This window comes from Lemur catta, chromosome 11 (genome assembly GCF_020740605.2).
Source record: "Lemur catta isolate mLemCat1 chromosome 11, mLemCat1.pri, whole genome shotgun sequence".
NCBI lineage: Eukaryota > Metazoa > Chordata > Mammalia > Primates > Lemuridae > Lemur > Lemur catta.
In genome coordinates, this window is record NC_059138.1 from 51,660,228 (window position 1) to 51,676,512 (window position 16,285).

General features: G+C 36.6%; 1 protein-coding gene across 1 annotated transcript in view; it reads left to right on the top strand.

The window, feature by feature from the left end:
- CDK14 (cyclin dependent kinase 14) overlaps positions 1-16,285 on the top strand; it is a 522,742-nt gene that overhangs the window by 204,305 nt on the left and 302,152 nt on the right. Inside the window, exon 6 of the mRNA XM_045564652.1 lies at positions 15,802-15,896. Within this exon, the coding sequence (XP_045420608.1) occupies positions 15,802-15,896 (95 nt within the window). The remainder of the gene's footprint in view (positions 1-15,801; positions 15,897-16,285) is intronic.

Sequence of the window (16,285 nt, forward strand, 5' to 3'; positions counted from 1 at the left end):
GGCTGTGAGGTGATCAAAAGCATTGCCTGTAGTGTTCTCAGACTTAAACTCTGCAGTTTTATAGGTAGAAGCCTGGTAGCATGACCTGGCTCCTGGTCCAGTTTGGCCACTGACTCTTTGTTGCTACCTGGAATAAGGCCATTTTGTTTCTCTTTATTCCTCAGTTGACTAGGAGGTAAATATCGGTTTAATGCCTACCTGGTTTTTTCTCTAAGTCTCTGAGAATGAATTGGAGAAACAGAGGGCTAGAGAGGGGAAGAGACATTCTTAATTGTATGATTTTTGACACTCTTTCTGGGTTACACTGTTACTATCTGGAAAAGTACATCCATTGGATTAAATGTCCTTCAGTGACTGTTTAGATCTGTCAGTCAATGAATCTATATTCAAAGCAACATGAGGAAAAGAAAAGTCCTGTGCTAGTAGTAACACTAAGGGGTTCTTATTCCATCTTGTGAGTTTCACTGAGACTTTGAGATAAACAATTTGAAATGGTTATAATTTTATTTCTGTCTATTCTTCTTTGAAAGGAATTATGACCATCCTGTAACAGCTCTTCCTTGTTTTCCTTCACATCCCTTTTCTTACTCTATTTATTGATCTGTGGGGCCCATAAAACAAACTTCGAATTGGCTACTTCCAGTTTCCTCATAATTGTTACTTTATCTTCTACAAAGTGATGTTGAACTTTTATACATAACATTCAAATATTAATTTGAGCATCACAAACTTAGAGGTCCAGCAAATAACAGGACATATGAGCTTCTGCCACTCCTGGGGAGCAGGGAGTGTAGGGGACCATAACAGTGGTGCTTGTATAAGGGTTGGTTGTGTTACTTCTACCCACATCCTGAAGCCCAAGATGGCAAGGATTCTCATTTTTCTAGAAAAGCCAGAGTTGTGCATATTATGTGAAATCCTCTGATCTTTAAGTACTTAATAAAATTTTTAATACATTGCACAGGTCAAACATACCTAGTCTGTGGGTTGGATTTGGCTCTACTGCAAATCTGTGTATGGTTAGAATGTCTTCTTCCTTTTCTCATTGTTACTGCCTTATTGCTTATGAGCTTATCTCATGCTGAATAAAATATTAGGATACACTTTTACTTTCTGACATAAGCTTTTAGAAATAAATCATACTTTCAAAGCAAATCTGTTACCATTTTTTCCGTAATTTTAAATGAGTAGAAATAAAATAATGCCTTTTAAGTTATAAGTTTAATATACAGAATTTCACCCACTTATGAGAGGAAAGTTCCTGATGACATTCTATGGGATTTTTTTTTTTGCTTCTTTTTAAAATTCAGTAAGATATGCAGCCTCAGTGTGTTTGTCAGTTAATATAAACATGAGAATGGATTTATTTTGATCAACATATCCAGTCTGAACTAAACACATGGTAGTAAGATAACTAATCTACAGTTGAGTGCAATACTAGACACTGTGCTGTTTGCAGTGATTTATGGAAAATCACTTAAGGATTTTGTTTTTCTCGTTCATACGTGCATTATTCAGTCAGCACTTAATAGGCATCGTCTCTAAACTCAGCACTGAATTGAGTGCTATGGGCACAGCAGGAGGCAGTGCAAATACTGAGTGGGGGCCGATACAGAGAGGTGGAAATAGTCCATCAGGTGATTTTACTGTGACCGAGCAACACTCCATGGTGAGGGACTGATATAGAAAGTGCACCTAACTCAACTTGGGGTGTCAGGAGACTTCCAAAGAAAATGATAGCTAGGTTAAGATCCAAAGAGATGGTGGGGATTGGTGAAGCCCAGAGGCCATGGGAGAGGGAACGGAAGGGACCACGTCCCCTAGTCTGAGCACAGTGGTGAGTTGGAGATGAGAGAGAAGCGCCATATGGCTGGAGTCCCCAGTGTGGTGGGAGTTGGGGAGCTGCAGGGGGAGCTCCATCAGGAGCCTGTTGTGAGGTCCTTGTAAGCCCTGTTAAGCAGCTGTTGAGAGGTTTTAAGAAGAGAAGTGACTTGATCAGATAAAGGCAATTTTCAAAAGCGGATTTGAACAGCTATTTCCTCTTTAGCTCCCACTTTACTTATTACTATCTTTTTAAACATCTTTAGTCCAGGTGGTGACGCTGCAAGTGAACAGTTTTCACAACAACGAGGATATATCTGATGTCCTTCTGGTCTGCTTGGCTTCAGATTTTTCTCTGTTCAACACTTGGAAAGATATGAAGATAAAGGGAAACCATGACCACAGTAAAAAAAAAAACTAGGAATGAAGACAAGAAACTAAGACAAAGGGAAGAGCAGGGAATGCATATTTGATTATAAAAACAAAATTGTATTATGTCAGTAACCAGGAGGCCAGGGTTTGAGACCTGTGGCCAGATTTCTCTATTTTTTAGTGTCCTCAATTGTCAAATGAAACCTTGGATGGAGTTGAAGGTGACACTTAAGCTTTACAATTCTATGAGGATTATTTCTGTTGTGCATGATGAATCAGTCCCCCTTTGTGGAAGTCAATTTGTAGATGTATTTGGTGCACTAAGATTTTGTATATGTGTGTGTGTTTACGTGTATGTGTAACGTACATGCAACAAGATGAAATTTCATTAGAGAGGGAAACTTGGGTCAACAGAAGGTTGAATACAGGGAGAAGATGGTGGTAATACTAATAATGGGTGGGTGCTTGCCGTAGTTCTCAGGAGCCGCCTCTCGTGTGTGGAAAGGCAGGTTATATGTGCAGGAGCTGTTGTCAGTACCCGTCACAAGTGTACCTTGCAGAGACACTAAGAAAGCCCTTGTACGTCACAATGTTTGAGATTCAAAGCGTCAGCAATCAGATAGTCTCTTTTCTAGAGGAAAGTATCATCAGATTACTTCTTCCCCCGTTTCCTCTGGTTGGCAGTGGTGGAGACAGAGAAATAAAATTTCTGTCAAATTTAAGATCAACAGCAGAGAAGCCTATTTTTCTTCCTCATTGTCATTTTCTTGAATAGCTGTGTTTTTTTTTTTTTGAACTACTATGACAATCTGAAGTTACCTTGTTAATTTAGAAACATAAAATATATAATGTACAATTTGCTTATCTTTTACTTTACTGATATGATTGAAATGTACAATTTGCTTATCTTTTACTTTACTCATATGATTATTACAGTAGATCATAATTTTAAATGTTTTATCTTCAGCGATTATAGAGTATGTTGCATGAGATCTAGAACTTCTAAGATGTTGCCAGTTTCTGGCAAGTAGACAATGACTTTAAAGGAGAAAACAGGAGGCTCTAATAAAATCTTTTAAAGTTATTGTTTTTTTGTATTGAAGTGGCTTCTCTAATATTGAGGAGATTTAGGAAATTCTTATTTTCAGAAAAAGTTGGGAGGAGAATCTCCCCAAACTCATTAAATAACATTTTGCCATATGTAACTTGGCATAAACAATTTTATGTTTGTCATGATAGGCTTCTGAATACTGAGTACTGGAGATAAGTCACTGTGCCCTTTATAGGTGTGTTTGTTTTCCTATCTTGCTTTTGTGTCTTTCCAGTCATAGAATGGTCTCCTCCAAATGCTGCATTAGCCGGAGAGAAATGAGACCACTCAGAGGCTGGGATTCTCCTGTCTTCGCCACCATATGCTTGGAAGGCCTGACCGAATCCTTAATGACTTTTCTTAGATTAAGGATCTTGTGAACATCCTGAACATTTGCATGGTGCTAGAATTGGCGGTGCACTGTGGAGTTAGCAGTTGCACCTTGTTGGATTTTAAGGAGGACAAGTGCAGGTGGCAGAGGAGCGAGCGGGGTCTTAGATGTTTGTGACCTTCCTATGACTGACAGAGCTCACGCAGGGCTGAGATGAACGTGGCTTCCCACCGGGGTCACCACTGACTAGAGGCAGCATGAAGGATTTTAAGGCTTTGTTCAGGCACAGGTACAGTTTACTGAGTTTTGTCGTGAACGAGGAATGGGTGAAGGTAGGGTGACTGCCTGAAGGTGAACCGACTCTGAGGAACAGGCTCTGGGACCGTGAGCTTTCCTCTGAGCTGTACTGCACTTCGTGATTTTTTTAAGCTTTGACTTTGCTATTCAGTCAAATGAAGTAGTGGTATGTTTGAAATCTCACCCAAGCCCCAACCAAAATGCTTATTCATTTTTATGGCCTTTCCCTTCTCTTCTTTCTGTCCTCAAAATCTCTTTACTGTATGTCCAGACCTGCTAATTGTATCCTGTTTATCAAAGTGCTGGTTCTAAAGGAATTTACAACAAACCTTGCTCTTTCTTTTTTTAATATTTTAAAAATAACTTATTATTGATGCATAAAAGATGTGTTAATACATAGTTTTGGGGTAGATGTGATAATTTAACACTTTCATATGATTTGTAAAGATCAAGCAGTATACTTGGAATATCCTTACCTTAAATATTTGTCTTTTCTTTATGCTAGAAACATTTGAATTATTCTCTAGCTATTTTGAAATGCACAATAGATTATTATAAACTGCAGTCACCCTGCTGATCTAATGAACTCTAAGTCCTATTTCTTGTATTCCATCTTTATGAAAAGAACATTAAAGAATCATATAGTATTTAACCTTTGCAAAATATTTAACATAACATTTAAAAATAAAACGAAATATTTAAATAAGTCTCAGTGGGAAGGTTGGTCTGAAGCAACCTAATTTGCCATGTCTGGGATTTGTCTTCAGATTTTGATTTAGTTTTCTGTGATCTAATAAGAGTATGGCTTTTAATGATTTTCCTCCTCTCAGTCTCTAAAACAGATAACAAGTTTGAGCCCAACCTGCAGTATTTTTCTTGTTAGACTTGATTTCAAGAACATGAGCCTTTTCCTTAATAGTACATTCTTCTGGAGGGAAGCATCCTTGGAGAAAAAAAAGTGTAAAACATTCAAATAATCTTTCCTATTTCTTGTGGATTACACATATCATCTTCAATTACTGTCCTGGGCTCTCAACTAACTTTCCAAATCTTTGATGGTATCACAGAGGATTTTCTGTTGCTTGCTCAAGCTGTTGATTCTTTTTTTTTTTAATTATTTTTTAAATTTAAATAGATTTAGAGGGTAAAAGTTGGTTTTTGATTCTTGGATGAATTTGTAAAGTGGTGAAGTCAGGGCCATCAGTTTACCTGTCACCAGAATAGTATACATGGTACTCAATAGGTAATTTTTTGATTCTTTACCCTATTCCAACTCTCCCTCCTTCTGAGTCTCCAAAGTCCATTATTCCACTTTATGTGACCATGTATACCGATCGTTCAGTTGCCACCTATAAGTGAGAACATGGAGGATTTGTTTTTCCATTCCTGAGATACTTTACTTAGGATAATGGTTTCCAGTTTCATCCAAGTTGCTGTGAAAGACATTATTTCATTCCCCTGTTGTGGCTGAGTAGTACTCCATGGAATATATGTAGCACATTTTCTTTATCCACTTATCAGTTGATGGACACTTAGGTTGATTCCATATCTTTGCAATTGTGAATTGTGTTGTGATAAACATAGGAGTACAGGTGTCTTTTTGATATAATGACTTCTTTTTGTTTGGATAGAGACCCTTAGTAGGATTACTGGATTGAATTGTTGGTCTACCCTTCTTTGAGTTATCTCCATAGTGTTTTCCGTAGAGGTTGTACTAATTTACAAACCCACCAACACTATGTGAGTGTTCCCTTTTCACCACATTTGTACCAACATCTGTTGTTTCTTTACTTTTTAATAAGTGGCCATTCTGACAGGGGTAAGGTGGATATCTAATTGTGGTTTTAATTTGCATTTCTCTGATGATTAGTGATGTTGAGCATTTTTTCATATGTTTTTTTGCCACTTGTATGTCTTTTGAAAAAAAACTTTTCATGTCTTTTGCCCACTTTTTAATGGGGTTGTTTTTTTCTTGCTTATTTCTTTGAGTTTCTTTTAGGTTCTGGATGTGAGTCCTTTGTTGCATGTATAGTTTGTGAATATTTTCTCCCATTTTGTAGGTTGTCTATTTACTCAGTTGATTATTTCTTTTGCTGTGCAGAAACTATTTAGTTTAATTAAGTCTCATTTATTTATTTTTGTTTTTGTTGTATTTGCTTTCGGGTCTTAGTCATAAATTCTTCGCCTCGCCCAATATTCAAAGAGTTTTTCCTAAGTTTTCTTCTGGAAATTTTATGGTTTCAGGTCTTACATTTAAGTCTTTAATCCATCTTGAGTTATTTTTTGTGTGTGGTGAGAGAGAGGGATTCAGTTTCATTCTTCTGCATGTGGCTATCCAATTTTCCCAGCACCATTTATTGAATAGGAGTCCTTTCCCCAGTGTATGTTTTTGACTGGTTTGTCAAAAATCAATTGTAAGTGTATGGTTTTATTTCTCAGTTCTCTATTCTGTTCCATTGATCTATGTGTCTAGTTTTGTATCAGCACCATACTTCTTTGGTTACTATAGCCTTGTAGTATTAAAAACTTTACTCTCTCACAGATTTTAGAAATTGTTGTAGGATTGAAAAGGCCATATAACCCTGATTTTATCAATATTTTATTCATTATGAAAAACGTTATGGGCTGACATATTTTGGGTTTTTGAACTGACTAGGAGAAAACTGCACACATCAAAGTAGCATCAACTTTTCAGAATAATGAATTTCCTCTGCATTCTAGCTCAAGACTATAACTTTTAGTAGAATCTCTCTCAATGGCTCTGTGTGTCTGTGTGTGTGTGTGTGTGTCAGGGGGAGATGCTGATGGAGAGGCAGAAACAAAAATAGATACTAGGTAAGTGACCTGAGTGACTATCTTGCCTATTTCTGTTGATTTGCTTGTGAAGCAGCTACTAGATTGAAATGTAACTAAATGCATAAAAACACATACACACCTCATAAACGTGCCACCCTTCTCCCCATATCAAAGCTATAGCACAGTGATTTTCAAACTTTAGTATGCATAAATATTGAATACAAAGTGTGGTCAAATACAATATACAGGCTTTATGGGGACAAGGGTTTTTGTATTTTCCCTGTTTTATACCCAGTGTTTAATGATTGGCACATAGTAAATGATAAATAAATATTTATTGGATTATTCTTGGGGTCAATGCCTATAAGCTCAGATTTGGTAGGTTTGGGATAGGACCCAGGGAATCTACATCGATCTAAGGTGTGCCAGTGAGTTTGATGTTGGGGGTTGGAGGATCATACTTTGGGAAGCACTGCATGCTGGGCCTGTAGCTGCAGCTGTTGTGAAGTCTGCTTCCTGATGGGGGGGCAGAGTCTACTGTGCCCCAAAATATGCTGCAAAACCAGCTAGTTTTGTGGAGGAGTCTGACAGTGCTCCACCTCTTGCCTGTTGTTTTAGAAAGTTGAGTGTCCTATGTGTAGGCCCTCAGGAACTGGGACTTGTAGCCATGGCAAAGGGGACATTTTCTGACTTTAAGCTTATCTTCATTTGTGCAAAAGAATACAATAGCCATTCACATACCTTCATGTAAAGAGAAGTTGATTTAAGCCTAGTCAAACAGCAATAGCTAATATGACACAAATGTTTATTCTTCTTAACTAGAAGGCATAAGAGGCTTGGTGCCAAACCACATATATTTTTTATTACATACTTTGTAGTGTTCCTGCAGATTACACATGCAACCCATGTGAAAGAAAGTATAAAATAGTTGAAATCAAGCAAACTACTAACAGCTTTTAAGCCTAATTTGTATGGCCAGACATCAAACAACTCTTCTGTTATCAAGTCTTCCAGAAACCCTCAGTCGCTAAATTGTCTCTTTTCTGCCTGAAGACCATACGTGGAACATAACCACCACTATTCCCACCGCTGTTGCTAAGCAGGTTTCATTTCTGCAGAAGTTATTAGCAAGATGTTTGCATTTGAGAAGAACCACACATCTAGCCTTTTTGTAGCACCTGCATTTGCGTGGGTCTTTCCAGTGGCAAACAGGAACACGACTAGCTGGAACATGGAGAAGTAGCTGATGGGCCACATACAAATCCAAGTGTCAGTAATCGGAAACAATACAATTGAGAATGTTTTGCACTGAGTAAATTAATTTTAATGCAGGAAAGCATTTAGATAAACAGTTTCAACATTTTGGATTTGTGTGTGATAAGAGAACAAATTATAGCTGCTATGGGATCTGCAGTGTAAGAGGCCCTTATAATATAAATATTTCCACCAGCAGTAGTGAGGAATCTCCCTGCAGTGGTAGTGATTCATTACCGTAGTTGTACTGTAGTTGCATATTGGTTGTGCAGTTAAACATCTGTATGCTTTTTATTTTATAGTGTTGTTTCAGTTCTCTTTTGCCAATCCACTTGTAATAATGAACTTTTCCAGATATCTCCTTTTTATTATAAAAGTAATATATCTTTGTCATAAACAATTCAAATGATACAGAAAGGTACATGTAGAAAATTAAGTTGTTTCTCTATCCCTCTTCTTGGCTATAACCATAGTTTGATGAGTAGATTCTTCCTACCTTTTTTTTGTTCCCTACACAGTCAATTCTTGGCCATTTGGTAAAAGATTAACTGGTTTGAATATTAACGGAGGTAAAAGTAACCATGCATTTGTGAAAAAGTTAAAATTGCTTGGAGCCAGGTAAAGGCTATTAGGCTGAACCATGCAAAATTGTTGTTTGTAGGTCAAAAATGTCAAATATTGGCAGCTTCATGTGGCTAAGCTATACTGAGAGGAATTTGTTCTTTGAAGTGGTCAATGTGATCATGTGGGGCTGCAATATGGAAATAGCCCCCAGCTGATGCTCTTTGCTGGTAGTCAAGTGGTGGGTAAACAGGTATTGATGATAAGGGGGCGGTTGAGGCTGTAATATCCGACACCACATTTCAGTTCTGTGAAGTTAGAGAACTTAGGGGAAGCAGAGCAGGGGGAATATACAGTGGGATTGAATTGTTGCCGATCCCCAAATAGAAAATCTCTAAGAAGCTAGTACAAAACTGTAGACTTTTTTTGATGGAGAGAAAACGATTTAGGTGCTATTTATAAAGTATCCCTAACCCTGTTGTATTACCTTTCCACATTTGGATGACATCTGGTGAACCAAAAAAAACATGTCTCTAAATCCTAAATGTGATTTTTAGCTAAATTAAAATTACATGACACCACCTTCTGTTTTGGGTTAGCTATGACCTTTTTACCCCATAACCCAGCGATGACTCTGTGTGTGTGTGTGTGTGTGTGTGTGTGTGTATAAAGTATAAAAACAAATATGGGGTCAAATATACAAGCCTGTTTTTAACCTGATTCTTTCATGTTTTTCATTTATTAGTTTATGGTTCCGTGTGTGGGGTGTGTGTGTTTTGTCATATTAGATACCAGGAAGGAGAAGGTCCAGAACTGAGCAGAACCACAGTATTTACAATTACTCTCCCAGTACGTAGGCCAAGTAGGCAGCCTGCCTGTCAGAACCATGAACGAACCAACTTGGAGCTGTGCTTCTGTCCTCAGGGTGCACACATGTTCCTTCTCTGTCTAAACCATCTCCTCATCACAGACACAGTTAAACAAGCAATCTTGTCTTTCCTGTGCTTTTTTTTTTTTTTTTTTGAGTTCCCTCTTCAGAGTCCCCCTCTCAGAATATTTTAGCTATGAAAATATTCAGAATTCTCTGTCAAGTAAATGGGATTGAACTTGTTGTTGAAAGTAGTTTTACTCTTTGTAGTAACAAATAAATGTCAGTAGCCTTAGAGCTATCCAGCTGTGAGCTTGAAGAAAAAGTTGATGTCTTTTGTGGTTGTAGCTTGAGATGCAGTTGGCTCCTTGGGTTTTATGGGTATTAATTTTTATCTTCTGGAAAAGTCAGGCAGCTGCCCCTCCATCCCACCCCACTGCAAAAGAACACACAAAAAAGATGAAAGAAAAAGGGGAATGCACCATTTCTTTCCAGAGGCCAAAGGGGAAGTGAGAGAGGATTGGTTGTGTGTATTTACAATCTCTCTTTTCCTAGCAGGATGTCAAATAATGACCTAGAAAATCATCTCAAATATTAAAGAAGGATTTTTTTTCCTTTGTTAACATTTTTTTTTAAACCACTACAGTGGAAATCTGGTAAAATGGACCTACTCTGATTTTTTGTATTAACTCAAAATTTATTTTAATCATAACGGGATTAGAATTTAGACGAAATTCATCCTCTTCCAAGACAAAGTGTTTATTCTCAAGGTGGTAGGCTAAGGTTTGAATATGGCTGGTTAGTATGTTATCTGAGTCCTGTTGCCAACCTAAGGGTGGGCTACCTGGGTCCCTCTGTCCTACTGGAACTTTGTCAGAGGCGCAGTTATCTTTGTGAGCAGCAGTGTTTTTCTAGTTTTGTATTGTTTTGCCATCACAGCCCCAAAATTATTGTTATCATTTTCAACTCAGAACCCTAATTACAAGTCTTTTACGTTGTTTACAATTGTACCTTTCACATCTCACTGGTGAAATGAGTTTAAAGTGTTGCCATATGTTTACCTGACGTTGGCAAAGAAACCAAGCATGCTAGAATTGCTGACATTAATGTTACAGGATTTTTGTGTGGAAACGATGAAGAAAGTAACATGTGGCATATTTATGATATTGTTAGGATTACGTAGAGCATTATTTTGGCAGAGAATGTCTTGAAGAGGGGGCCATACTGGCTTTGGAAGTGGTAGGTGCTAATCCCTGGACTGACTTGGCAGCCAGGAGACTCGCTTGCCTTGCTAGCAACACGAACTACAGTATCTGGCACCTTGCTGGGACCCGTGGCTGCTGCCTTTGGCAGCCTCAAAGTTAGTCACGTCTGTCACCTACCTCAGTGTTGGTAGATATCGTAGACTGTTTTCTGTCCATTAATGTCATTTTACTGCCATCAGCTTTGCAATGAGTGGCTCTGTCCTCTTCCAAGTACTCATTCATTATGTTAATCTCAAAAGAGGGCTGGCTTTCAAATTCAGATGTCGGTATTTATTTAACTGACAGTGTGTTTTAAAGTGTATATAAATATATTCTGAAATATAAAATCTGTAATAATTGAGATGTGTTAGGATGAAATGTGGAGGCCTTCAGACTTCATGGAGAAGTGGTAAAAAATATAATATAAAAAAATAACATGACTTTTTTCTGTAATATTAGTCTCTGTCAGGAAAAAAATATTTTTTTCCCAAGATGAGTGTTGGCAGGAATTTGATTTTACTGAAATTGTAGGAAAAATGCAGTGGGAAATGATGGCTGTGAAGATATTACTTTGAGAAATGAGACACAATTTAGGTGTAAGTGGTGAGAGAAGAGAGGCGGTAATGGGGGAAAAAGGGAAAAATATCCTGTGGCAAAGGGTCCTCAGGGTGTGGGATTCTCACTGAAGTGGGAGCTTCAGTAACTTTATGGAGCTGTTGCCAGTAAGGACGGCTCGTCACTGAATCTGACAACCTGAGGGAATAACTTGAAAAATGAAATTGGACAAGATTGCAAATAATGTTATATAATGTGTTTCCAAAACTTGCCTCACAAAGCCATGTACCTTTCTTGCAACATGATATTTGTAGATCCTTAATTCATTTCATCTGTAAAAGTTCCTGCACAGGCTAGGTGTTAAGTACAATGCTTTGCCATCATTTAAAAATACCCCGTTGTGGCTTTGAATAATGATCTCTGAGGACAATTCTCTGAGTTCACTTAGGAAGACTAGTACAGAAGCAAGTATCCTTTTTAAAATGAGCCAATGTGAAGTTGATCCCTAGATTGGTATCTGAAAGCTAGCAATTTTAATAAAACTTTAATTGTTTAAGGCTGATAGGCTGACTGAATAGTTAAAGAAGGGAGATTGTGAAGTATTAGGATTAACAATGTTAAATTCTGTGGTTAGCCGATAGTGATCTTCAGCGTTCAAGCGTGTAATTTTATTGTGTTATTGCAATTATTTTCTCACTGGAGTACTGTTTTATAAAGGTAAGATAAAAATAAATTTGTATGCATTTTTACAATAAGGTTTTTAGTGGCAAAACTAACTTGCCCTTGGCAGATGTGCATGGGGCAAAAGAGAAGGCCTCCTCACGATTTTTAGCTTATACTTCTCTGGCTTTGGAATATACACTGATGCTCCTGATTCGGTTTGAGAGGGTACACTCTTCTTGTTGTCTTCTAGTGTTGCAACCAGCCACACCAGTCAATTGTCAGTCTAAATGGGCTTCCTTTGACCAATTATATGTTTATAAAAGTTTATCTTGGCATTAAGGATATATTAATAGTATGTTGTTTGAAACAGGTTTGCTTGGGGAAGACAATGGAAATTCATAGCAATACTAATAACCCTAATAACGAGTGCTTACATTCATTGAGATCATACTGGAACTTAGCATCCTACATGCTTTATCTTTGCTTTCTCTGGGGACTGTCCAATGCAGCCTCTTTTGCATGGTGACTGCATATTTAAAATACTATTTTATTTGAGTGAAATATTAAATAATCTGTATTTGCTTTTTCTTTTAATATGTGAAAACATGGGTCAGTCCTTTGATTTTTATTTTTTAAATAGACTTTACTTTTTGGAGCAGTTTTAGGTTTACAACCAAATTGAGTGGAAAGTACAGAGAGTTTCTGTATATCTCTTGCCCCCACACATGCACAGCCTCCTTAACTGTCAGCGTCCCCACCAGAGTGGTACATTTGTTACAATTTATAAATTTGTAATATTGACATATCTTTAGCACCCAAAGTTCACAGTTTACATTAGGGTTCACCCTTGGTGTTGTAAATCTCTTTTTAACATGGTCTTGCAGTATTATTGAGTATTTGTCAAGGGATCAGGGCCTGCTCAGGGCCACCAGTGCCTGCATCTAGATTCTGAATAAATATTTGATGAATAAATGAATTATTACAAGTTCTTGATAGGATGCATGCAAATTATTTTTCTTTTTTATCTTCACGATGTATAGATTCTTAAGCAAAACCCAAAATTTATTTTGATATCAATTAATAACGATACAGGAAATCTCTATCATTTTTGAGTAATCTACTTGAATAGTCATTGCTGTAGGGGGAAATAATTGTGATTATTTTTGTTCTTACTGAGGGATGAAGAAGAGTTAAATTAATACTTGTGCTTGTGAGTATGTAAAATGTTCATATATTAATTTAATAAAGGTTTGGATTATTTGATAGGATTGGTTACTTGCAGTATACAGTATTATTTACACATTTTTCCCCTGTCTTTCATAGTTCTTTTACTCTTACACAGGGTTAGATAGATGTAAGGCTAAAGCCATCACCCAAATTTAATGAGTGGTATCTTATAAATATATTCATGTCTTTAGACGCTGTAGTTCTATTTTTTACAATTCATCGTAAGGAGATAATCCAAAAGAAAAGGAAAAAATAGGTGCCCAATTATATCCTTTGTAATATTATTTTTTAAAACTGAAATCTTAATCTAAATTTTCTTTTCTTTTTATTCTTTTTTTGAGCTGAACAGCGTTGTGAGGACTCTGATTATGAGTGGTAGGGTGACTAATTCCTTTTTTGAGAGGATGCTTATATAGGGGAAGACAGGAGATTTAAGAGGCAGAACTAGCTGTTGCTTGCCCAGACCTTGAAGGTGCTAACATTGATAGCCTGTCTTCTCTGGCTTTTTGGAGGAGTAGATATCCAGGGGCCCTTTGTTGAAACTGAGTGTCATCAGCCTGAGGTTTGGGGCTAGTGCTAATCTCAGAGTATAAGGAAGATAGGTCAAACTTGAGGAAGAGCTGCCAGGTGGCAGCAGGCCCTTCTCATTTAAGGAATAGCCATCCCACCCCTAGGGACCCTAGATGAATGACATTCAGCAAATTTATTGAGTTCCTGTTATGAATCAGGCCTTGATCTAGGAGCAGAGATATATCAATGGGGAAAAAAAATTCCTGTTCCCATGTGATAAGGGATTTGGAGGACAGTGAATGGTGGCTGCCTAATGTTGAGTCTTCCCATTCAGACTCCTCCAAAAGTCATAAATCCAGCAGGGAGAGCAAATAAAAGTGCACAAGACCCGCACCTTCAAGAGCATTAGGAGACAGCAGCAAGCCTGTAATTGCAGAGAAGGGCACAAAGGAAGCTTAGGAGAGGATTAAGAATCTGCGAAAAAGAGTGCAGGGATGTGTGCAACTTAGTTTAAGCACAGACAAAATCATTCCAAAAAGAGAAAGCTTGGACTTGATGAAGTTCACAAAACTGGCTATGGGAAAGGCAGCCATTGGAAAGCATTGCTTCTGGGGGAGATTCAGCTATATATGGAGAGGGCAGGACCCCTTAAGACAGGATACTGAAAGTAAAGAAGGAACGGGGAAATTAAGGATTCCATGGAAGTGAAAAAGAAACAAGACACTCCAAATACTCCCTCTTCCTCCAGTGAACACCAGCTATAAAACTGCAGGGTGTTTTATATTTTCCCAAAGGAAAAATTTTATAATGAATATTTTGTAAATAAAGGTACATTTCGCTACAATTTCCCATTTTCCCTATGTATAGTGACTTTTGGGACACCCTGTACATAGAAGAGGACAAAACTGACAGAAGGGCAAAACTAGGAACCCATTCTGTTAAATGAATAGGAATAGAACAAAGTAGCTCACATCTGTTAAAAAAAAAAACAAAAAAACCCAGACTGTTCTAAAAAAGTAGAATATATGAATCAATGCATTTTAGCTGATAAAAAAACTCTTGAAAAAATCAGCCATGTAATTAAAGATAACTATATACAACACTGAAATATGAATTAAGTATTCTCATTCAGGCTTTGAGTATATGAAACAAACAAATAAAAAACCCACCTTGAATTGGAAATACAAAAAGTAAGAAGATAAATGGACAAAAACCGAAATGAATTAAATCGAGAGTTAATTGAACTTCTGGAAAATATAGAAGAAAATATAAAATCAAATCAGAAATGAAGACTAAATTGCAAGATGCCCAAATAAAAAACAGATTCAAATGACAGATGACTCAGTATATTAATATTCACATTAAATGTAAATGGCCTAAGCACATCAATGAAAAATCAGAGACTGGCAGAGCAGGTTTAAAAAAACATGTAACCCAACATATATGCTATCTATAAGAAGTTCAAGAAAAAGGATAGGAAAAGATACACCATGTGAACACTAATCAAGAGAAAGGTGGGTAACTATACTAATATCAAACAAAGAAGACTTTAGAGCAAAGAAAATTACGAGGGACAAAGAGGGACATTATATATTGATAAAAGGGTCAGATCACAAAGAAGACAGCAATCTTAAATGTGCATGCAGTAAATAACATAGCTTCAAAATACAAAAAGCAAAAAACAGACGGATCTCAAATGAGAAATTGACAAGTACACAAGTACAATTGGGGATGTCAGCACCCTATTGAGAGACAATAATTGATAGAATCACTATTCAGAAAATCAGTAAAGATACAGAAGAATTCAATGACACTATCAAGCAATAGAATGTAATTGATATTTATAGAACTCTCCACCCAACATCAGCAGAATACATATTCCCTACATATAGAACATATACCAAGATTAAAAAACTGTATTCTTGATAATAAAATAAACTTTAAAGATTTAAAAGAATTGGAGTCACATCAAGTATATTCTCTGACTATAATGGAACCTAATTAGAGATTAATAACAGATGACAGTTGAGATAATTGAGGGGAATTTTGTCTAAATGAAAACCTTGTTTTTCTATTCTTGATTCTGAATTGTTATTGACTGGGAACATGGGAAAATAGATATATTTCATCTGATAATGTGTCAAAATGATAATGATACATATTACTTGATTGTTACCCATGATAAAGTGTCTCTGTCCACTTTATTTTACAGCTTCTCTGTTAAAAGGACTAAAACATGCTAACATAGTGCTACTTCATGACATCATTCATACCAAGGAGACGTTGACACTTGTGTTTGAATATGTGGTAAGTAAAATAAGAACTTTAAATTCAGACTTTTAAAATATGAATGAAATTCTTTTAATGTTATCATAGGTAACTATAATTATCATACTTTTGTTTTTAGATTGCTATACTGAAGTAGATATTTTATCTGAATATATGAGACTTGTAATTTTGCATAAAATAGTAGCCCTATAAATTATTTTTGAATGACATGTATCTTGAAAGAAAAATTCAGGAAAATGTTAAGTTGAATTTTCATCAGATATATTATCTATTTATAACCTATTTGCTACTAGAATGCACTGTAATTTTTATGTTTATCAAATAGGATTAAATGGCATCATGGTGATGGCTATCAAAGGAAGTTCATAGACAATAAAAATATTTTCTCTTTGGACTTGTAACTTGGT